The following is a 24,522-nucleotide window of genomic DNA, read 5'->3' on the forward strand; positions in this document are numbered from 1 at the left end:
TGACTGCTGACACACTCGCATATCCATGTGACCATCAGCAGAACCCAGAGTATAGGAGAGTCACTCACCCCTAAAGCTCCCCCGTGCCCCACTGTTGTCAGCCAGCCCCTCACCCCCAGCTCCCCCCCTCAGCTCCTGCGATCTCTTTTCTCTCCCTAGAGCTTTGCCTTTTCTAGAATGTCATAGAAATGGAATCATACAGAAGCTTGCTTTTTGTGTCTGGTTCTTTAACTTAGCAGAATGCTGACTTAACGAATGTCTGACATTCACTTATGTTGCAGCGAAAATGGACTTGTTCCTTGTTACTGCTGAGTGGCATATTGTTTTATGCATATCCCAGCATTTGCTTATCCCAGCTGAAGGACATCTTTGTGACTTTTGATATTTGATTGCCAGGAGAAATATCAGTAACCTCAGATATGCACATGACACCACCCTTATGACAGAAAGCGAAGAAGAACTGAAGAGCCTCTCGATGAAAGTGAAAGAGGAGAGTGAAAAAGTTGGCTTAAACTCAACATTCAGAAAACTAAAATCATGGCATCTGGTCCCATCACTTCATGGCAAATAGATGGGGAAACAGTGGAAACAGTGATAGACTTTATTTTGAGGGGCTCCAAAATCCCTGCAGATGGTGACTGCAGCCGTGAAATTAAAAGACGCTTGCTCCTTGGAAGCAAAGCAATGACCAACCTAAAGAGCATATTAAAAAGCAGAGACATCATTTAGCCAACAAAACTCAAACCTGTGGTTTTTCCAGTGGTCATGTATGGATGTGAAAGTTGGACTGTGAAGAAAGCTGAGCACCAAAGAACTGATGCTTTTGACCTGTGGTGTTGGAGAAGACTCTTGAGAGTCCGTTGAACTGCAAGGAGATCAAACCAGTCAATCCTAAAGGAAATCAGTCCTGAATATTCATTGGAAGGACTGATGTTGAAGCTGAAACTCCAATACTTTGGTCACCTGATGCAAAAAAACTGACTCACTGGAAAAGACCCTGATGCTGGGAAAGATTGAAGGCGAGAGGAGAAGGGGACGACAGAGGATGAGTTGGTTGGATGGCATCACAGACACGATGGACGTGAGTTTGAGTAGGCTCCAAGGAAGCCTGGGGTGCTGCAATCCATGGGGTCGCGAAGAGTCGGACACGACGGAGCGATTGAACTGAACTGAAGTGAACTGATGGACGTTACCATACAGGTTTGTTTGTATGCATGAACGTATATTTTTATTTCTTTTGGGTAAACACAAGTAGGGTTGTGGAGTTACCGGTAAGTCAATGGTTAATCTTAAGAAACTGCCTACCCACCCCCTCAAAAAACGAAACAAAATGCTGTTGTTCAAGTTCCCCTCAGCAACATAGGAGAGGGCGCCCTCTACTGGGGAAAGGAAGAAGCCCATCGCGGAGATGCCCAGTCTGGGAGGCAGAAAAAGGAGAATGAACCCAGGAGAGACTCGAGGTTGGGGGATTCTCGGGGGTAGAGACAGAGGAGACAATGTGCTTTTGTCATGAAAAAGAATCAGTTCTTGGCGACGTATATCCATACCTATATTAACCTTGTTTCCTCCACCTTCCTCTTCTCGTTAGGATCGGCAACCCTGCCAAAACTTAAGCGCTGCCCATCCTGGTACTGACTCAGCAGAGCCTCTTTCTCTACTTCCATCCCTGCTCCTATAGCTGGAGCGAGCTGGGGCAGGGACTTTTTTTAAATGGCGATTTGAAAGAAAATAAAACAGGTGAGCTAAAAACACACACGAGTGAATTTGGAAGCTGGTCATTCGATAACTCGGCTGTTCAGAGACGGACATTCCTCCGCAGTCTTCCGGTGAGCCCCGCTGCGTCCTTGCAGGTCCAGCGGCTCCTCCCTGACGGTTCCAGGCGCATCACTGGGAGATCATTCCAGCTTTCCAACAGGCATATGCATATCCTGCCACCACAGCTGAGCCTTTAATGCCAACAGGATATTCTCAAGAGGACTTTAGAAGTATATGTAATGTCTGATTTTCTTCCTTGCTCTTCACATTGTGTGCAATCAGACAATAGTTACTTAAGAAACATGGGGAATGCAGAAATGACTGCAGGGCAGCAGTAAATATAGTGCGCTTTTTCGCAATTTAAGTTGGATATTTCTTTTCATGCCTGAAACAATTTTTAAAGCTTTTTTGTACTAGAAAATGCAGGCATGTTTCACCAAAGTAGACATACTGTGATTCGAAATCCAATAAATGAAGGCAACGCATGGCCTTCCAAGAAAGAAATATTTGAAGACTGAAAAAAAGTGGGTGAGGCTGGCAGCCAGCCTTTAGAGGTGAATCAGAGAATTTAGAGCTGGGAGAATGTGCACAAGACCAGGCCCAGTGCTTTCCATTTACACATGATAAAAGCAGGTGAGAGCTTCCCTAGTGGCTCAATGGTAAAGAATGTGCCTACCAATGCAGGAGACATGGGTTCAATCCCTGGTCTGGGTAGATCCCACTTGCTGTGGGGCAAATAAGCCCAGGCACCACAACTACTGAGTCTGTGCTATAGAGCCCAGGAGCCGCAGCTACTGAGCCCAGGCGCCCTAGAGCCCGTGTTCTGCAACCAAACAAGCCACCACGATGAGAACCGAGTGCACCACAGCTAGAGGCCAATCCCCACTTTCCACAACGAAAGAAAGGGTTGTGCAGCAACAAAGACCCAGCACAGCCAAAACTAAATAAATACATTAAAAATAATAATAATAATAAAGGCAGTGAGAAGAGGAGGACTATCTGGAACCACACAGCAAATGAGCCAGGAACCTCAACTGACAGTGGCTGGCATGGAGAGAGAGGCATAAACAAGACAAAATAGCAGTCCGGGACAGAGTTCAATTGTCTTTTTTTTTTTTAACTGCATCGAGTCTTAGTTGCAACATACAAAATCTTTTAATGCGGTGCATGGACTCTCTTGTTGGGCTTTCCTTGTAGCTCGGCTGGAAAAGAATCTGCCTGCAAAGTGGGAGACCTGGGTTCAAACACCGGGTTGGGAAGATCCCCTGGAGAAGAGAAAGGCTAACCACTTCAGATTTCTCGCCTGGAGAATTCCATGGAGTGTGCAGTCCATGGGATCACAAAAGTCGGACACGACTTTGACTTTCACTATGGACTCTCCAGTTGCAGTATGTGGGCTCCAGAGAACATGGGCTCAGTAGTTGCCCCACTCAGATTTACTTGCCCCAAGGCATGTGGGATCTTAGTTCTCCACCTAGGGACTGAACCTGTGGCCCCTGCTTTGGAAGGCAAATTCTTAACCACTGGACCACCAGGGAAGTCCTCAACCGTGTCTTTAATAGAATCATGCTAGTCTGCATTTCCCCAAATAAAATCTTCCTCTGCTTATATTTAGTTCCATTAAAATAAACCTAAATGATCACAAAACAGGGAAATCAATAAACTAAACTCCATGCCTGCTAGCTAAGCAAGATTCCCCTATAGTAACTGGCTGCCTTCACGACAACTCCTTGCACTTACTGCTTTTCCCTCTTGCTTCTGCAGGATGGCAGTGCGGCACGGGCCAGGCCCACTTCTCCGATGACACCTGCTGTCACACCTTGTGTCATGAGCACATCAGTGACCTGCAGCAAGAGAAGTGGGGGTAACGCTCAATACCAGGGGTCTGACCACGGATACACAGAACACCAAGAACCTTCAGCTCAGGGAAGACCCATCTGGTCTGGTCCTCTTCAAAGCAACCCCAGCAGGAATAAATACAGCCGTGAGAGGGGACATCCAGAGAAAGCCTGCCACCCAGGGAGGAGAGGAGAACGTGGCCGGCCAGAGGGGAAAGAGAAAGTGGGAGGAGGAGCCACAGGTGTGAAATGCAGAGAAGGGAGGGATCAGAGGACGGAAACTCAACGGCACTGTGGGTGTAATACCCCTGGAGGGCGTGGGTGCCTAGAGGACATAGGTCAGGGCTGACCAACTGGGAGCCTGGAAGCTAGTGTAAAGCGGAGGAAACCACCCTGTGGCCTCTCGCTGCCCAGAGTTTGTGGCCAGGAAGCTTGCCTGGTCGGCCCTGTGTCCCAGGTGCCTGGCCACCTCCAGGCACATAGCAGGCTTGTGATTGACCTGTTGAACAAATGTCTGAACTCTGGGTAGCACTGAGGTTCTCCTTTTATGAAATAATATTGTCTCAGTTGTGTACTGTTGGGGAGAGGAAGTTTCCCCCTCTGTGCCCCTTGGGTTACTGTGGCTGAACTAATGATAAAACTAATAATAAAATGAAACAACAAATGGAAACAGTGACAGACTTTATTTGCTTGGGCTCCAAAATCACTGCAGATGGTGACTGCAGCCATGAAATTAAAAGACGCTTGCTCCTTGGAAGAAAAGCTATGACCAACCTAGACAGCCTATTACAAAGCAGACACACTACTTTGCCGACATAGGTCCATCTAGTCAAAGCTATGGTTTTTCCAGTAGTCATGTATGGATGTGAGAGTTGGACTACCTAAGAAAGCTGAGCACTGAAGAATTGTTGCTTTTGAACTGTGGTGCTGGAGAAGACTCTTGAGAGTTCCTTGGACTGCAAGGAGATCAAATCAGTTCATCCTAAAGGAAATCAGTCCCGAATATTCATTGGAAGGACTAATGCTGAAGCTGAAACTCCAATACTTTGGCCACCTAATGCGAAGAACCAGCTCATTGGAAAAGACCCTGATGCTGAGAAAGACTGAAGGCGGGAGGAGAAGGGGATGACAGAGGATGAGATGGTTGGATGGCATCACTGACTCGATGGACATGAGTTTGAGTAGGGTCCGGGAGTTGGTGATGGACAAGGAAGCCTGGCATGCTGCAGTACATGGGATCGTGAAGCGTCGGACATGACTGAGCGACTGAACTGAACTGAGTGATAAAATCGACTCAAGATAGACTCATTGAGAAAAAGAAAACCATTTTAATGCATACACACAGAGCCTCATGGAAATGGTCCCTAAGAAGTAGCCAAAGCAGGCAGCTGTTAGACATTTTAGACAAAAAACAGTACATATGTGAGAAATTGACAGGACAAAGAAACTAATGTGTTCTGAGTATGGGGTGGTTTGTTGTTGCTGTTATTGTGGCTGTTTGCCTGTTTGTTTGTTTGGCTGCCCTGGGTCTTTGTTGTAGTGCAAGGGCTCCTGGTTGTAGTGCACAGGTTTTCTCTGACTGAAGGCTTGCTCTGCTTGCAGGCTTTCTTTCATTGCACTGGGCAGGTTTCGTTGCCCTGAGGCAGGTGGGATCTTAGGATTCTGACCAGGGATCAAACCCGAGTCCCATGCATTGGAAGATGGATTCTTAACCACTGGACCACCAAAGAAGTCCCAAAACTTAGGTATTGAGTGTTCAATTAGGGAGGAATCTAAGCAGAGTTCGCACTTGTCGTGGTAAACTGAAGAAGTAACGAGGTGTTTATCCAGGCTTCTTCCCCCGGATGCCCTGTCCCTGGCAATAAGGATGTCCTTCTACCTCCAGGTGCAGCGAGGGCACCTTTCATATGAGGGGTGTATTGCCTGCTTTCAGGGGATCAGAAAGGAGAATCAGAGCATCCCTCTTGCCTTGGCCATTTCTTAACTTTAATTCAAAATAAGCAATGTTCCATTGTAATCTATTTGGGAGTAGTCCACCCTAAGTCCCAACAGTGCTGGTCAGAAAACGGTTCTAGATAAAGACGTGGATACTCGGGAAACACAGAAGGATGCAGTAGATATGTGAGGATGATCCCCGAAGACCAGTGTACTCAGCCCAGCTCCACTCTGCTCACCGACACGGTGACATGGACAGGGGTGGACAGCTGGTAAGATTGGAAGCTGGGCTTCTATACCCAACAGAGACTTGGAGACAGTGGCCCCACCCTTCCTGGGGACCACGTTCAAAGGGATGGCTTCAGGTCCTGGCAGCGCTGAGCTTTCTCAGGCAGGCATCTGAGGGGTCATCCTGCAGACACGGCCTCCTGTTGCCAGAAACCCTGCTGGAGTTTGACGGTCCCTTTGGTGCAAAAGTCTGCATGCGTGTTCTGTGGCTTGAGTTCCACTGTTCTCACAGGCCCACGTTCTTACCTAGAGAGAAGGAGACAGAGGAGAGTCTTTCTAGAGAAACAGTGTGATGAGAAGGGAGGGGTGAGGGGGAGAAAGAAAGGCAAGTTAGTGAGTTACCTTCAGTGGAAAGAGTTCCCTTCCAGGGCCAGGGAAAACGAACAGATGAAGGGACCACACACACCCCAGAGTGCCTCCTGCAGTCTCGAGGGCCTCTTCCTTCCCCAGTAGAGGGGCGTGCGCTCCTGTAGTGCTGTGAGGTACTTGGACAACAACTGGGTCATTTCTTGTAATAAACATTCACTTACCATTGTTGCTGTTGTTCAGTATCTAAGTACCATCCAACTTTTTGTGACCCCATGGACGGCAGCATGCCAGGCTTCCTTGTCCTTCACCACTCCTGGAGTTTGTCCAAATTCATGTCCATTGAGTCAGTGATGCTATCTAAACATCTCACTCTCTGCCACCCTATCCCCTTTTGCCCTCAATCTTCCCCAGCATCAGAGTCTTTTCCAATGAGTTGGCCCTTCGCATCAGGTGGCCAAAGTATTGGGGCTTCTGCTTCAGCATCAGTCCTTCCAATGAATAGTCACTGGAATGTTCATTGATTTCCTTTAGGATTGACTGGTTTGATCTCCTTTGCAGCCCAAAGGACTCTCAAGTGTCTTCTCCAGCACCACAGTTAGAAAGCATCAATTCTTCAGCACTCAGCCTTCTTTATGGTCTGACGCTCACATCTGTACATGACTACTGGAAAAACCATAGCCTTGACTATATGGACCTTGGTCAGCAAAGTGATGTCTTTGCTTTTTAATATATATATTGTCTAGGTTGGTCATAACTTTCCATCCAAGGAGTAAGCGACTTTTAATTTCATGGATGCAGTCACAGTCCGCAGGGATTTTGGAGCCCAAGAAATTAAAATCTGCCACTGCTTCCACTTTTTCACCTTCTGTTTGCCATGAAGTGATGGGACTGGATGCCATAATCTTAGTTTATGATTCTGCAATCCTACACCTAGTGTTTACCCAAAAGAAGTTAAAATCCATATTCATGCACACAAACAAACCTGTATGGGAAGGTCTATAGTGGCTGTAATAATTATTGTCAAATATCAAAAAGCTCACAAATGTCCTTCAGCTGGTGAATAAAGAAAGACTGGCACATGATACCACTCAGCAGTAACAAGGAACAAAGCCCGTCACGTGCTACAACTTAAGTGAACATCAGACACATTCTGCTAAGATAAAGAACCCAGACACAAAAAGCAAGCTTCTGTATGATTCCATTTCTATGACATTCTAGAAAAGGCAAAGCTATAGGGAGAGAAAAGAGATCGCAGGAGTGGAGGGGTGGAGCTGGGGGGAGGGGCTGGCTGACAACAAAGAGGCGTGGGGGAGCTTTAGGGGCAAGTGACTCTCCTGTGATCTGCGTTCTCCTGATGGTCACATGGATATGTGAGTGTGTCAACAGTCAAAGAACTATATACTAAAAAGGGTCAATTTACTATTAGTAATTGTTCTTCAATAAGTCTAACTTTTATACTTATTTTGAATATAAACATATATATAAACACATCTGCCTACATGTGTATATGCACACGTGCTGTCCATCTGTTTTAATGGTTGAATAACACGCCATTAAATGCAGACACCTATTTTGTTTGGCCAGTACCTTGAGCAGTTTCAAGGGTTTGGACATTCTCTTTAATGCTTTGATGCTATGGAAGGCAGTAAGGAGTTGGTCCAGGACTTGGCCAAGCCTGCCCCAGTGCCTCCCCACGCATGCTTTCACTCCATCCCTACACAGCCCGGAGGTAGGGATTATTATCTGTTCTGCAGGAAGTGCAGCTGAACTTAGCAAGGGGGTGGGGGAAGTCACGTGTGCAAGTTGCACACTCAGGGAGCAGGAGACCGAGGATCCCCAACCGCTTCTGTCTAGTTGGGAGGCTCTAGCTCCTTTCCGTATGCTGTGCAGCCAGTTGTAAACTATTGAAAGGAAGTAACTGTGTCTTATTCCTGTTCGTCCCTCCAAAACAACTAATATATAGGCGAATGGACCCAAGATGAGATGCTTCCCAAGAACCGGGGGCTGGCTTGAACTGAACCCTACTCTCCAATGGAATAAAGTCAACAGTCTGCCCATGAACTCTTCTAATGAAGATGAGCCCTTGGTACACCGTGGGGGTGGGGAGCATGATGAAGTCAGCAAATGGCCCTTGAGTGCCTGTTGTGCCAGGCACTGAAGGGAGAACCAGCGCATGTTGGTGCAACTGTTCCCCCTCTCCACCTCAACCCTGGGGCTTAAACAGAGAACCCGTCCTTGCTTGAGGGAGCCAGATGGCTCACACAGCCCCTGCTCACAGAGAAGGCCCAGTGTTCACAGCCAGAGGCAGGAATCTCAGTCAGGTCTCCAAGTCTCAGTCTTGGCTTGGCCTGAGACACGAAAACCAGAGACAGGCAGAGGGCAGCCCTGGCAGGGAACAGTCTAGAACCTGACCCTCAAAGAGCCCCAGTCCAGCCTGCAGGCTCCCTCTGTTCATCACTTCCAGTCAACAGTTGGGAGCCCTTCTTGCACTGGTGAGAAGTCCCTCTCTTTACTGGGATGACTGGGCTGGAAAGGCGCTCTTTAGAAGACAAAGGCGAGGCAGAGAGGGGTTCCAGAAGGCAGTGTGGGTGGACATGCAGCAGGGCAGTGAGTCAGAGTGATGTACACAAGTTGGGTGTGAGTGCACTGTATGTGCAGAGTATGTGTGTGTCAGAGAGTGAGTCCTGACTCCCAGGAGGTCTGATATGCCTCCTAAAGGGCCACCCGCCTCCTACCCAGGCATGGGCAGTTTCCGTAAGCATTCCTTTGTGTGTGGTCAGAAAGAATCTGTATTTCACAGTTTATGTGCTCATTGAATCAGCTTGTCAGTACGTTGTCCGAAGTTTCTGTGTCTTAACTGATTTTTGTGTCCCCTGATTTATCAGATCCTGACGGAGGCGTAGGTCGATCACCCACTGGGGTGAACTGGCCATTTTCTCCTTACAACAGACCAAAATTTTTAATATCTCTTTTAGGATTTTTATTAGATGCAAACAGTTTTAGAATTATTAATATCATACCTTCCTAGGGAGTTGAAAGTTTTATCAGAATCTTTGTGGAGTGTTTCTCGACACCAGCAGTCAATTCTCTGAGTTTCCAGACATCAACTGGGTGCTCACTGAATCGGTTCGATTTTGACACTAAACACAGACTTCACAGCCTACGTGCGCAGTCCTCTAAGACTGTCTTCCTTCACATCAGAGGTCCTTCACCACTCACCTGTACTTTTGTCAAAACCCCTCCTACGTTTCAGTAGTTTTCCAGAAAGGCTCACAGAACTCAGAAAGGCACCTGAAATGTTTACCAATTTATTGGGATGGATACAATTCAGAAGCTACCAAATGCAAGAGAGGTGGAGGGCAAGGCGTGGAGACAGAGGAGGCAAGGAGCTTCCCTGTCCTCTTCAGGCAGCCACTCTCCGGATACCTTGGTATGTTCACCACCCAGGAAGTTCATCAAGTCTCCTCGCTGAACAGTTTTTATAGAGCTTAATCTTCAGCACCCCCTCCCACGTTCCCTTCTTAGAGATCAGTAGCCTGAAATTTCCAACCCTCTGATCACTGGGGCTTTCTGATGACCAGCCCCATCCTAAGGCTATCTAAGGGTCTAAGTCACCCCATTAGTACAAACTCAGGTTGATCAAAGGGGTCTCCTTAGAAATAGCAAAACATAAAGCCTATCAACAAGAAAATTCTGAGGGTTTTAGGAGCTCTGGCCAAGAACCAAGGACAAAGACCAAGTGTATTTCTTATTATGCCACACTTTTCAGCCTTTCTGTCTAGTAATCATTTTTGGTTTAAAGCTTATATTTTCTAATATCAATATAGTTATGCCAGCTTTCAGTTAATTCATATCAATGAATTCACCAGTTTTTAGTTAGTAGTTGCCTAGTATATCTTTTTATTAAAAATATTACTATAAAATTTATTGAAATAATTTTGAAAGTTTATTTTGTTTAAATTTTCAAGTTTCAGCTATTTATAAGGTATTTACTATGGAAATGTTTTAATATACAAAAGTAGTAGTAAAATGGCCGCTCATATACCTAATGCATGGGTTAAAATCTGATTGTCATTTGGCTTTATCTGCATCTATTTTTCATACCATGTGTTTTACATAAGCCTCATACCTTTATCACACTTAATAAGATTCATGATTCCTTAATATTCTTCATTATCCAGTTCACATTCCAATTTCCCCAGTAAACCCAAATTGCTTGCATAGTCCTTTCTCACATTTAGTTACTTTGTCTCCAACATGCCTTTCAGTCTAGGACAGTTTATACATACCCTCAATTTTCTTCCTTGACAACATTAATGTTTTCAAGATGTCAAATGACTTGTCACATAAACTGTCCATCTTATTAACTTCAGTCTTTATGCCCTTATATTTCAATTGTATCTGCTGTAGACAGTATTCCCTGCATTCGTTTTCTAATCCAGTATAATGTTTGTCTTTTACTTGGCAAGTTTAGTTCATTTATATTTATGGTCACTATCAATATATTTGGAATTAGTTCTTCCATCTTATCTGATTATGTCCACAAATCTCACTTTTTATATGTAATGTCTCGTTATTTTGTAATTGAACGGGGTGCTTTTGCTTTCTTATATTTAGTCTACCTCATTCCGTTTTATTCCATGATTAATTTAGAGATCTATACTCCATGGGTCCACATCACATTCTGCCCAATGTGAGAGAAGGGCCTTCAAAGACTCCCCTTTAATTCTGGCCTGTGCCCCTTGAGCTTGGCAAACTTGAGAACAGGCATGAGATCAATAGGGCTAAGATAAAACTAAAAGAAACTAACTGGGAGAAAACTATGCTTATGCCAACACTGGGGAAAGAATGAGCATAAGCTTTTCCTAGACCAGGTATGGTCCAAGCAGGAGGGAACGAGAAAGGAGCCGTTTACAAGTCCTGTCCGGGATTCCACAGACAGAAAGTCCCCAGACAACCAAGGCTGCCCAGGGAAACAATGGCAACTCAGATGGAGGAGATGACTTGCCTTGTGGAGGGAAGGACAATTGGCCCCAGAAGGGAGCTTCCGAGGAGCCCACAAAAGCCCGTTTCAGGAAACTGGTCACTTTGAACATCTACCAAGCCGAGCTAGTAACAGAGGCAGACCCCAAGGGACCAATCACGAATGGTCATACCTCCTTCCCTAAGCCCTCCCCGGAGGCCTCAGCAGCAGGCAGGTCAGATATAAGACCATCCACACCCACACTCCGTAAGGTCTGAGGCAGCCTTTGTACCAGGTGACCTGGCAGCACTGGGCAGAGCTGATTGGTCTAGTGGGCCAACGCTATCAACCAACCAGTAGACAGCTCAGTGTGGTGACTGAGCCAATCAGATTCTCTCTCAGGAACTTGTGCTAGGAGCGCCTCGCAGGCCACCGGGAGGGATGAAGCGGAACGGATATGGGAAGAGAAGCCACAGAAGTGGGTGTGGGATCAGAGACTTGGGGATCATAACGAGCCCCAAGAGGAGAAGATGCAGGATCACTGCAGCGTGGAAGTGATAAGGCAGGGAAAAGCTGTGGAGAGCAGGGGAGGCTTTAAACAAGACTGGCCAGAGCATATAATTTTCATTTTGGCTGTGGTTTGCTTTGGTTTGAGCCCCACTGGACATCTACAGACTCCAGCTGCTGACTCCTGGAAGCCAGCCTGGGTCTAGTTCCAGGTCAAGGATCCTGGTTTCCCTTGGTTCTTGTTCTTGCATATCAGTCAAGTTTATCTGTCTCTCTTGCTGCCCACCCGTACCTACACACCTGGAAACACCCATTATGGAGATAATCAGAGCTGGACTTTGTTTCCTGCAGGTAAAGAACACAGCCCACAAATCGAAAGTGAGAGAAAATCACCTAAGAGCCAGAGCACAGGCTGGCATCAGCAGGAACAGAGCCTCGCTGCACCCTGAACAGACTTCATGCCAGGCACTTCTTGATGCATTAATCCCAATTAAATCTTTCCTTACTGGGCTTCATTTTATTCTTGTGAAAATAAACCTTATTGTAAAGTAGAATGAAAACTACAATCCAAAGCAGAAACCCACTAGGCAAACAAGACCCGCTCAATGTATAAAGTCACTGCAGACAGGACTGTATCAAGTCACTGCTTTTGTTTCTTGTTTCTTGAGAACATGACTCCAATGAGGCCCATGGCTGCAAGGCCCACTCCCGCGATGCCAACTGCCATGATGGCATCTCTGACCTGCAAGAGAGAGGACAGTGAGTCAGACTCTGTGTCGGGAAGCTGAGAGCAGACTGTACATTCAACAAGGACATCCAGCTCAGGGAGCTGGACATGCCCCTTAACTTCCCTGACAAACTCAGGAGTCAACAAATATTGGCAGGGAAATGGGGAGAGAAGGGCAGGATGGGAAAGCAATTGGTGGATGGGGCCAGCTGCCAACAAAGTACACAGGCATGAAGAGGGAAACTCCTTTGACCCTGTGAGTTTTTAAAGCAGACAGAGCCCCAGAGGGTGGCTGCAGAAAGGACGAGGGAGACGAAGCCAGATGGTTGAAATCCTGGCTGGCCAACAGGGAGCTCTTGAAATAAGTGTAAAGTTGAAGAGGAATTGCTATGGAATCCTCAATAAACTCTGACCTCTGTCCTACAAATCCCTCACTTATCTTCACCCTTGCTGAATCCCCAGAGCGCAGTCCAGCCAACCATTGACTTTTGCATGCTCTTAAATATATGACTCAACTATGAAAAAGAGTAGTGATGTTATAAACTATTAAGATATCTGATTTGTATTGCTTATAATAGAAAAAAAAACACACTGAGGCAAAAGTAAGAATAAGTTCTATGGTAAAAATTGAACATATGTCAAATTTCACTCTTTCCTGAACTCCAACTAAAAATAAAGTAAGTCATTAGTTTTAGGCATAATTTCACTAGGACTTAGAGAACACTCACTGCAATGAAGGCACAATGCCCCAATCAGCAAAACTGTACTTCTCCCAACTAAGAGAGCATCACATACATGGATCAAGAAATCTCCCCTGAAACCAAACCAGGCATATAAGCAGAATCAAGATTCAAAAAGGAAAAGATTTTCTTAATGGTTTGATGCCAAGAAATCCAATGAGACAACCTATCAGAAATCTCAAGAATATAAAGGGTGAAAATGTGGACCTGGAACCCAAAATCCACATCCTTACATGACCTGCCAACTCTGCCCTTGGTACCCAAAGCACAAAGCTTGTCTAGGCTGTATATTTTGTGGCTGCAATACTCACACATGCCCAACATGAAGGACAATTTGGAAAGCTTCAGTGGTTAAAAAATATGTATCTTGGCCCTGTCCAGGCTTATCTGAGTCATAAATGTGTCCAGCAAAGCTATACAAAATTCCAGGAAATATACCAGTGTAACTAACATCACAAGGTACCCAGAACTGGCATACTTGGCAGCAGAACACATGAAGACAGAAGTCTGAATGAAGTAACTGACCTAAGTTGCACTGTCCGTCCGGAGAAGGCAATGGCACCCCACTCCAGTACTATTGTCTGGAAAATTCCATGGGCGGAGGAGCCTGGTAGGCCGCAGTCCATGGGGTCGTGAAGAGTCGGACACGACTGAGTGACTTCCCTTTCACTTTTCACTTTCATGCATTGGAGAAGGAAATGGCAACCCACTCCAGTGTTCTTGCCTGGAGAATCCCAGGGACAGGGGAGCCTGGTGGGCTGCCGTCTATGGGGTCGCACAGAGTCAGACACGACTGAAGTGACTTAGCAGCAGCAGTCCGTCAGTCTTTAGAGCTTCCTGTGAAAGGTAATTAGGCTGGCTTTATGGCACCCGTGGCTCTGTTTCGCTCTTGCTAAGGAACCTGCATATAACCACTTGTATCCAGTGTTTTCCTTGCTAAGCTAGGCATTAGGGTGGGAGAAATGGTTTGCAGATAGTGGAGTAAGAACAATAAGCCCCCAGTTCTTTACAGAACCTCATAGTGTGAGAAGAAATGCTGATGGAGCCAGTTCATACAAAAGGTACTTGGTCAAGGAAAACAACAATAGCCTCATTGTTTGTGCTCATGCTTTGTACAAAGTATATCATTAAATACAAAAGTAGTAAATAGTTAATTCTAAGGGTGAAAATTTTACAGAAAGAATAATCTTCCTGGGAGAAACAGTGCTCCCTTCAGATGCCATTGATGATTTTCTTGTTGCAAGGCTGCTGGGTCCAGCCCAGCCACTGCGCTGAAATTGCAGGAGTTCTGAACATGAAAATAGGCTACATGGAGTGCATCAGAGGTCTTCAATCAGAATATTATGAAAGAGAAAAATTCTCCTTCATTATCTTTTTTTTCACAGTGGGCAAACTGTAATTCTATCAGATTGCAGACAACAAGCTGCTCATGCTGAAATGTCCACTCTGAGTTAAGCCCTGGAATTGTTTCCAGGAAAAAGACAGTTTGAATGTGCTTTCTTTACTTTCAGCAATGTTGTAAGTGGATATAAGAAGAGTAATATTACTCAGAGAGCAATTGAATTTAGACTATGAGTGGTTACAAACTAAGAATGTTTATAAAATATTTGACAGCACGTTGGCTTTAATATTTACAGTAATTTTTAAATAATGCCCTGCAATTTATCCAGGTTTATGAAATATACATATTACCATTGGCCAAATCTTCGATTTCTACTTATCTTAAAATTTTATCTGACACAGAATAGACTTCAGCCTGAGTGTGTAGCTCCTAGCTGCTTCTTTTAAAACGTACTATTCAATGTGAAGGCTTATTTACAAAAGCTCACTAAGTATACATTTCCTGAAACCTGAGTATTTTTAGGTAGGTAGATGGAAAATAGGAGAATCTGTTTTAGAATACTCGGGCATGGAAAGCACAAACTACATTTTAGTTTTAATCTATTGCTTCCCTTTCTAACTGGAAAGTTAGACGAGTCACATGCAGTCTGTTGAAGGAAAATCTAGTCTGCTTTAAAGAGCTGAACACAAATAAACATAATGACCAATCAGATTCTTTTAACACAAACACAAACGTCCTCATGAGTTCAATGAAAGAGAGTTGCTGCTTTGACAGAGATTACAAAGAAAATTACTGCTGGACATTGTGCGGAAGCTGCATTTTACTTTGGCCACACCATGTATTAGGATCGTTGCTTGCCTTGGCCAGTGATTCTCAAGGAGGGGACGGGCTTGGCCTCTGGGAGATTTTGTCAATATCTATAGACATTCTGGCTCTTACACCTGGGGGTGGGAAGGCTACCAGCATCTAGAGGGTAGAAGCCACAGATGCTGCTAAACATCCTGCGATGCACAGAGCAAGTCAGGACAAGGAAGGCTTCACTTCATCGTCAATGGCCCAAAACGTTAACAGTGCTGAGGCAGAGAAACCCTCATCTAGGCCAAGAAGTGAAAGAGGAAATCTTTGGGAACAGTTTACATGGCGCCTCCTCTTGCTCTGGATCCTGCTTTCGTGTTCTCTGAAGGGGGTCCAGGAGAACTGCTCATGCTTTTTGCCTTTTTCAGGTGTGTGAGTGATGCATCAGGCTAAAGGCTCAGGAGGAGAAATGGCGTGTGTCTAGTTAGGGTTGCTTCATTTTTCAGGAAGATGTTTGTAGAAAGAATGAACAAAAAACAAATATTTCTTGGTTCTTTTACTATCTCAAGATTTGGAATTGTATTTAAATGCTCTAAATATTATTTTTGTGTACTGACAAATGTATTTTACTAGATTACGTAACAATACTGTGTTGAAATCAAATGTTCTACTTGTATGAACTTATGAATTTGTCCTTCAGTCTATTAATAACCACTAAAGGAAACTAAAAATGACATGATTAAGAGATATTTTATAAATCTACCAAATCTTCCTAATACAACACCCTTAATTCATTACTTCCCAAATGTGTACAGTAATCGCTTTTTTTATTTTATTGCTGCATAGGAGGGTGGACATTTACCTGAAGTTGAAGCCCAGGTCTAATTGGGACCTCAATTGTTATGTAGTACCACAAATCATGAAATCAGACTTATTTTAGCGTAAGTTTCTCTTTATTCTGACATCATCACTGCTACTTTTAAAAAACTTCTATTATACTAAATATACCAGTAAATGTTAGTTTTCTCATTTAAAAAGATAAATAATTGGAGAACAGGAGAGAGAAGATAAGGAAATCAGAGAAGGGCTTCCCTGGTGGCTTAATAACAAAGAATCTGCCTGCCAGTACAGGAGATCCGGGTCCCATTCCTGACCTGGGAAGATCCCACCTGCCAAGAGCAACTAAGCCCGTGCACCACAGCTGTTGACCCTGTGCTGCGAGCCGGGGAGCCGCAGCTGCTGAGCCCCCCTGCGGCAGCTACTCAAGTCCACATGCCCAAGAGCCATGCTCCACAACAAGAGAAGCCATCACAATCAGAAGCCCACACAGCAGCGAAGACCCAGCACAGTCAGAAATGAATAAATAAAAGTTAAAAAAAAAAAAAACAAAAACAAACAGAGGAGCAGTCTAGGGATACAACCTCTGGAATTTAAAAAAAAAGGGAAAATGGAAAACTTCCCAGAACTGAAGAACTGGGGTTTCCAGACTGAAAAGAGTCATCAAGTTCCCAATACAATTCATAAACACAGATCCATGCAAGGTTTATCATAGATAATTTTTAGAACACTGAAGATAAGGAGAAGAATCTATAAGCTTCCAGAAAGATAAAACTGGTCACATACAAAGGCTCAAAAATCACAACGAATTCAGACTTCTCAACAAGAATAGCTTAAATGACATAACAATGGAGCAATACCTTCAAATTTGGAGCAAATTTTTTTTCAGCCTAAAATTCCATCCCCAGTCAAACTATCAATCAAATGGATAAAATGAAGATATTTTCAGGCACGCAGCCTTTTTAAAATGCACTCTTTCTCAGAACCTATTCAAAGTGGTATTCCACCAAAACTAGAGAGTAATCCAAGAATGGGAAAGATGTGAGCTACAGAGGGTAAAAGCATTAATACAGGGGAAAACTAAAGGGTGTCTCTAAGGGCTGCTAGTAAAGACAGATACTAGGATGACAGTATGCATCGAATGTGGCTCAGGACAAAGGTTGCGAGGGTCATTTTCCCCAACAGACACATGTGCTGATGCCATAATCCCCCAGATCCCTTCTGTTTGCATCACCTTTGTAACCTAACAAGGTTCCCCTCATGGACCTGCCCAATGACTTTCCCAGAAGGAGGCTCTTATAAACTGTCAGAGAAGTTGAAGCCAGACTGTGACCCAGAGATTCTGGAACTCTTCACCAAACATTGGCAGTATTACCCTGTCCATACCTAGGTAGGGGTGTACTTGATATTCCTCGATTTCCATATGAATCGCCTTTCACATTCACATATACATACTTATATATTTATTGCATATATGTACATATATATGGATGAACTAATCAGCATGCAGGTCAGTGTAGTAAACACCGCTGGTTATCAGCAGTATGAGGAAGAAGGCTGAGCATGATCCTTGCTGGTGAATGCCTCCTAAGGATGTCACTGTGGCCCAGACAGGCCAGTGGACAAGACGCTGGGTGAACCAAGAGAAAGAATGAAAATGAGGGCCATTATGACTACTTCAACTGCCACGATTTATTAAGAGAATTTTCTTAGTTGCCACTATGCTAAGCAAAAGGATGCTCTTACCTAATTCACGCAGTAACCCTCCAAGATCAATATCATCACTTGTACTTTACCAAATGGCAACCCACTCGAGTATTCTTGCCTGGGAAATCCCATCAACAGAGGAGCCTACTGGGCTACAGCCCATGCGGTCACAAGAGTCTGACGCGACTGAGAGGCTAAACCGCCAAGAGTGGTATTTAACCTGAGAGAACTTGAATCAATCCCCAAGGTCATAAAGCTGACAAAGGCAGAGCTCACATCCAGCCTGGGTCTGCCTGACTCCAGAAGGCCACACTCTTGACCACCACACAACCACGAAGAGACCAAATCTCAAAAAGTTAAAAAGTAATGAATATCAGCAACCTGATGGATCTTAACCTCACCTTTCCTCAAAAGAAAAAGAAAAATCATACTCCTTTGCATCAACTGGTATCTAAGAACTTTAAAAAATAATGTTGTCTCACACACACACACACAAAAGGAGGGGGAGGGCCAGAAAAGGAGGGGAGGAAGTGAGAGAAAATGAGGAGGAAGTTAGTTTCCCAGGAGAAGTGATTCAAAAAAGAGAGCGGCCATGGCTAAAGTCGGAGAAGGCAATGGCACCCCACTCCAGTGCTCTTGCCTGGAAAATCCCATGGACGGAGGAGCCTGGTGGGCTGCAGTCCATGGGGTCACTGAGAGTCAGACACAACTGAGCGACTTCACTTTCATTTTTCACTTTCAGGCACTGGAGCAGGAAATGGCAACCCACTCCAGTGCTCTTGTCTGGGAATCCCAGGGACGGGGGACCCTGGTGGGCTGCCGTCTATGGGGTCGCACAGAATCGGACACGATTGAAGCGACTTAGCAGCAGCATGGCTAAAGTCAACTAAGTAAATAAACATCCCCTGGGGGCCCCTGGAGTGCCCTTGGGTTACAGCAGGACTGGGCACAGTGCTTTTTATAAGCAGGAAAAGCTGTGTCAAAAAGACCTGGATTCAAATCTCACCTCTGCTACTTATCAGCACAGTTGGAGACAGCTCAGGAAAAGAGATAACACAGATTTGTTTGATGACATGAAAGGCCACCAATAAGTGCTCTGGGGCTCTGTTTCTGCATCGGTAAAGCAGGACAATGAAACCTGCCTCTGGGGCTGTGGGAAGGGTCCATGTCAGGGCCAGGCGGCCAGGGAGGGCTGGGCAACCGGGCTGACTGTGATGCCTGTGCTCAAGCCTTCAGCCAGCATCCCCTACTCCCAACTGTCTGCGGTGCCCATCACCTCACCCCTGGTCCCAGCCTGACTATGATGTTCTTGAGGAGAGTTCTGTCTTTGCTATCCTGTCGTGTTTGTGCGCCTGTCTCCACCCCAGCCAAGTCCACACCGATGCCCGCGTCAGCTGAGAAGACGGAGATGGGGGCACACTGAGGACCCACCTGGTCGCTGCGGGGGACCCCGTAGCGCAGCTCATTGACGAAGTGCTCACAGTTCTCGCTGGTCAGCTTGTAGAGAACCTCCTGGCCCACCAGCTCCTCTGCTCGCTGGACGATTTTGCTGGGAGGCAATGGCGAGTATCTGCCATCGTGCTTGTTGTTGACGTGATACCTGTCTCTCCCAACCACGTCGCACAGCCGCTCCTTCTTCACTAAGGCCTTGTCGGTCAGTGCAGACATGACACTGGCCACACCAGCTCCTGGGATTTCGCCTGTGGATTCAGGATGAGGAACACGATTGGTCCTGGGCCGGCCCCCAGCCCAGCATCCACCACATCCACAAGGGGATGAGCAGACGGGTCAGGGTCAGAGCTGTGTGGCTTTGGATAAGACCCTTGTGGTCTCTGGTCCCTGGTTTCCTTACCTGAAATGAGGAGTGAAGTTCCATAATTTGTTGTGATTTTTTTTAACCTAGAGAAGCTGGCCTTGCACACCCTGTGACACCCCAGTGGCCCTCTTGAGTGCGCAAATACAGGCTCTGAGCACACCCACCTCCCTGGGAGAATAAAATGTGAATTTTTTGTCATCCCGCCAAGACTCCACTTCCCTGACACACACAAAGCTGATTACTGCAGAAAAGGTGAATGGATTTGGGGAACGGATCCCATTCCCCTTGGAGCAAAGGGACCAAAACCCCACAGCTGCTCCTAGAGGTATGACACCAGGGAGATTCAAGGGGTACACTGGCACAGCCCTGGCCAATGCTGAGGGGCTAGAAGGTGCAACAGATTTCCAGAAGTGAAACTGCCTGGAAGAAAGGGATTTGGGGCCAATAGAGGGGACAGGATGATGTAGAGCAAAAGCTGGTGCCCACACAGAGATCCCTCTTGAGGTCACCATCTTATATCATGTAGGGAGGGTATGATGACTGAAAACTGGGCTTGCATTAAAGAGGTGGGCCCCAGGGAACATCATAGAGGAGACTCATGTCCCTCAGAGAGCCTCTGTGGCCCTGCCATGATCAGGAGCCCCCAGGGCTCTTGCACTGTGACGCCATGTGACACCAACAAGCAATGGCCAGAGGGTCTGATCAGAGTGCAGGTCCTGTTCTGCTTGGCCTTCCAAAGAGGACTGAACCCCTCTGCCCAGAGAACAACTATGAGATTTGGAAAATCAGAGGAATTCAGATTTCCTCCTAGTAGGGCAGGAGGTGCTTAATGGATTCAGTGAAATAAATAAGAAGGTGCTGTGTTTGAGCCGTGAGTCTGTGGAGAGGGTCAGCGTGGGGACTGGATCAGGGGAGCTCCAGAGGCCCATCTACCTTCAGCCCCTCGGCGGGCGGGTAGGGGGCTGGGACTGGGGAGAGGCAAGCTAGGTGCTTGGGGCACAGAAGTTCCAGCCCAGAGGTTCCAGCCCAGAGGTTCAGGAGGTTCCAGCCCCAGAAGTGCAAGTTCAGAGTCAACACCCAACAGTGAGGGCTTCCTTACAATCCACATGCTGGGTGCCACCCTGGTGAGAGTGTGCACAGGCTCAGAGGCAGAAGCAATGGATGCTGATCCTGGTTCCATCACTGCATGGTCTTGACATGTCACTTAGCTGAGCCAATGCTGGGAATCCACAAATACAAGCTAAGATGGATTCATGAACACACATCAATGTAGGAATTTAAAAGTTCTTTTTAAAAGAATTATTTTACTTCTTAAATTTAGGCTATTAAACAAAATACTAATTAAACAATTGGAGAAAGGGCACCTGGATGAGGCAAACACTCGATGACTGAACTGGGGGGAACCTCAGACTTGACAGCAGAGCATCAGGTTTGAAGGCAGCAAATAGAGAGTCAGGGCCAGGGTTTGAGTCCCACCTCCAGGACTTTCCTGCCATGTGATCTTGGACAAGTTGCTTAGCTTCTCTGCACCCCATTCCCTGCAGAAAATGCACAATAAGTTCCACCTGTGCCTACAGCCGTGGACAGGGAGCTACAAGGATTTAAGAAACTGACTCGGTAAGGTGCCTCCCTCAGTGCCTGGAACAGGGTTAGTGCCCAGCAAGTGTCCGCTCTCATTGGTACTCGGTTGTTCTCTAAGTTTCCTTCCAGCTCTGACTTCCACCATTTTCTCAGTAGTGTGAGGTCAGTCCCCCTTGCCTCACCTATTTCACAAGATTCCTGTGAAGCTCCAATGAGAAGATGCAGATAGAAGCATCTTTTCCCTTTAAGGAGCATTGCTCACCCAGTGACGGGTGTCACACTGTCCACCCAGATCCCTGTCATGCCTTCCCTTTCTCCTGTCCAGCAGTTACACCCACTCAGCACAGTCACTCAATACTGAAGCCCTACTATGTTCCAGGCCTTGTCCAAGGTGCTGAAGAGGAACATGAACTACACAGCCCTCCTGCCCTCAACTAGTTTATCCTCTGGTGAAAGCACACTGACGATGAACAAATAGAAAAAATAAGATACTTTTAGGGTTTGAAAAGGCTGTGGGGAAGTTTAAGTGAAGTCACCCAGGAGACGATGACCAGGGGAGGCTGCCCTCGCTCAGGCTGGGGAGGGCCACACCCAGGAATGGCCATTTAAGTTGAGACTTGAATGATGAAAGGGAGGCAGCTGTGCTGAGAGCCAGGAAAGAGCATCACAAGCAGAAGGGAGATAAAAGCAAGGACCTCAGGAAGGAAGGCTGCAAGGAGGCCAGTGTGGCCGAAGTCTTGTTGGGGAGCAAGAAGAATGTTGGGGTCCCTGGTTACCCACAGCTCCCCCATCCCCTCTGCTTCCAGCCTCAGCACGGTGGAGGCCTTGGGTGCCCTTACTTGGTGGAGCCAGGTGGATCACATATCCGTTGCCAATGTAGACAGCCCAGTGTCTGTAGAAAGGGCGGAAAATCTCAATCAGGTCTCCAGGCTGGGGTTCAGGCTGCAAAACCAAGAAGAAGGCTGTTAGAGACGATGGAAGAGCTGGGAACCAGGGTGGCGCTCAGCCCAGAGGGAGCAGCTCAGCGGCCTTCATCTCACAGCTCTCCAGGACGTCCTCCCGAGCCTGCCCCGCCACACCAGTGCCCGGCCCACTTCACACGCTTGTGTCCCAGAACTGCAGGGACTACGGGCCTGCCCATCTGTCTTTATGACTTGCAAAGTGCACTCCTAAAGGGTTTCTTCATTTGCTGGGGCGTCTATCTTCTTGTTACCCTTTATATTATTTACTGAACTCGAACTCTGAGTCAAGCACTCTGCTAAGTGTCTCACAGGTGCAGCTCAATAAATTCACACAACCCTCCTATGAGGTGGGCACTGTTGTGAACCCCGTGTGATGAAAGAGGAAATCAAGGCTCAGAGATGGAAAGAAATTTTTGCAAAACTTCACATCCCCTGAGTGATGTGACCAGGACTCAGCGCTAGGCCTCCTGATTCCCAGGCCATCATCTTGACCACCATAGTGACCGTCAGGCAAGCACAAGGGTTATCTGACTAGAGCTGCCCACCTGGGGGCCCTGCAGAGGCCGCCAAATCTGGGGGTGGGGGCGGTATTCCACAGACACGCCCCTCCCTGACCCAGAGCCTGGCAGACAGGTGGAGTCAGCTTCTGGCAGTCATGTGCTCCTGGCTGCTCCTCCTGAGGGTGAGAGTGCATGCACGTGTGTGTGACAAGCAAAGAAAACTCTCTCTGCACTGTGCTCACTCCTCTACTTCTGACACCGGATGTGTGGGTTTCCCACACTAAGCAGTTCAGTCCTCGGTGCACACTGACTGGGTGTCCCACAGTTTAACTCAGTTCTGACACTCACAGCCCAGAGTCAGTGCAGACCCCACAGGCTTAGTCCCAGGAGACTGAGCTTCAGATGCCAGGTGCAGGTTGAAGTTGATACCTGCGCTCTAAACAACTGGCTGTAAATTGATGGTTCCCACAGCCCCCTTTCTTGGGTTCAACGGATTGCTGGAACAGCTCATAGAACTCAGGAAAACAGTTTACTTGCTAGATGACCGGTTTACTAGAAAATATGCAACTCAGGAATGGCCAGGAATGCAGAAGACAAGCTCTAGGGGGAGGGATTCGGAGCTTCCTTGCTCCCTCTGGGGACCACTGCTCTCCAGCACCTCCATGCTCTCACCAACACCCCATGTTAGGGGCTTTATGGAGGCTTCATTATGTGAGCTCTGTTGATGAGAACTTTGCCCACTGGTGATTAATGCTACCTCCAGCTCTTTGAGCACCTGGTCAGTTGAAAGAGGCTTCTGAATGATGAAATGCATTCCTCTCACCCCCACCGCTCAGGAAGTTACTCGGGTTTTAGAAGCTCTGTGGCAGGAACCTGGGACCAAGACTAAATATACATTTCTCATTACATCACAGTGAGCGTGTGTGGGAGTGAGGGTGTGCGTGCATCTGCAGGGAAAGGTGGGAAGGATGCTGAAACGCTCCTCAGAGCCCCGCCCTGTGATGAGAGCAGTGGCCCAGAGCATGAGAACAGTCAGGAGAGCTTCAAGATCACTGTCTTCAATGTATTGAGGTCCCAGTACCAGACACTGTGCTAAGAGCTGCAGGTGGGGGCACTCCACTCTGGGCCAGAATTGGGGTAATGAGCCTCTCTCATCCAAACCAACCATAAATCTCTTTGTGACATCTGGAGACAGAGCTCCTCAGAAGCTGTTCCAGCCCTCTGTCCTTTCCTGCTCACCCCTTGCTCTTCAGGGACAGACCCATAGGGGTCTGTCCACATCCCACCTCCAAACTCTGGCCTGACTGAGAGATTCCATCAAAGATGAGTAGGGAGTGTAGACTGTCTTGGGATAGCAATGATGGGCAGTGGGAATAGCCCATCACCACTCTACAGTGGCTGTGAAGCAGGATAAAGGGCAGTTCATTTCTATTTATAGAAGCACTAAAACTGCCAAGAAGCATCCCATGTGGCAGGAAGTATACAGACAAATCATGTTGTCTTATTGTAGCAATTATAATTTATCTTCCCAGAAAAAGGCACTCAGACCTTACTGAGAATCTATTTCAGAACATTGGACAATGGTTACAACTTACAAATCCCATTTGTTTTCCAAAACAAAGGGAAAAAATGTATATTAATTGTTGGGTAAGAGTTAGGAGGTCTTCAAGGATCCCCAGAAGGGACATTAAGTGGGCATTTCCATGAATAAGCCAGGACATAAAGGCAAGGCAGAGACCCAGCCCTCAGGGAGCCTAAAGATGAGAAAAGGAGACATTTTGGACTTGAGTAATATGAGGGCCTCCCTGGTGGCTCATACGTTAAAGAGTCTGCCTGCAATGAAGGAGACACAGGTTCGATCCCTCGGTCAGGAAGATCCCCTGGAGAAGGGAATGGCAGCTCACTCAAGTATTCTTGCCT

General features: G+C 46.6%; 1 protein-coding gene across 8 annotated transcripts in view; it reads right to left on the reverse strand.

Annotated features, from left to right (window-relative positions):
- Nucleotides 1–9,419: 9,419 nt before the first annotated feature.
- PLAAT3 (phospholipase A and acyltransferase 3) overlaps nucleotides 9,420–24,522 on the reverse strand; it is a 34,095-nt gene continuing 18,992 nt past the window's right edge. For 7 of the 8 annotated variants that reach the window (XM_004019630.6, XM_042238314.2, XM_004019632.6 and 4 more), the window contains exons 3-5: nucleotides 21,980–22,082; nucleotides 19,175–19,443; nucleotides 9,420–12,337 (exon numbers count right to left, since the gene is read on the reverse strand). In XM_004019630.6, coding sequence (XP_004019679.1) covers nucleotides 12,236–12,337; nucleotides 19,175–19,443; nucleotides 21,980–22,082 — 474 coding nt within the window. In that variant the 3' untranslated portion in view covers nucleotides 9,420–12,235. Of the gene's footprint in view, nucleotides 19,444–21,979; nucleotides 22,083–24,522 lie in introns of all 8 variants that reach the window. The other variant, XM_060404062.1, reaches the window with a different exon arrangement.

The sequence above is a fragment of the Ovis aries genome, chromosome 21 (assembly GCF_016772045.2).
Source record: "Ovis aries strain OAR_USU_Benz2616 breed Rambouillet chromosome 21, ARS-UI_Ramb_v3.0, whole genome shotgun sequence".
In the NCBI taxonomy this organism is placed as follows: Eukaryota; Metazoa; Chordata; class Mammalia; order Artiodactyla; family Bovidae; genus Ovis; species Ovis aries.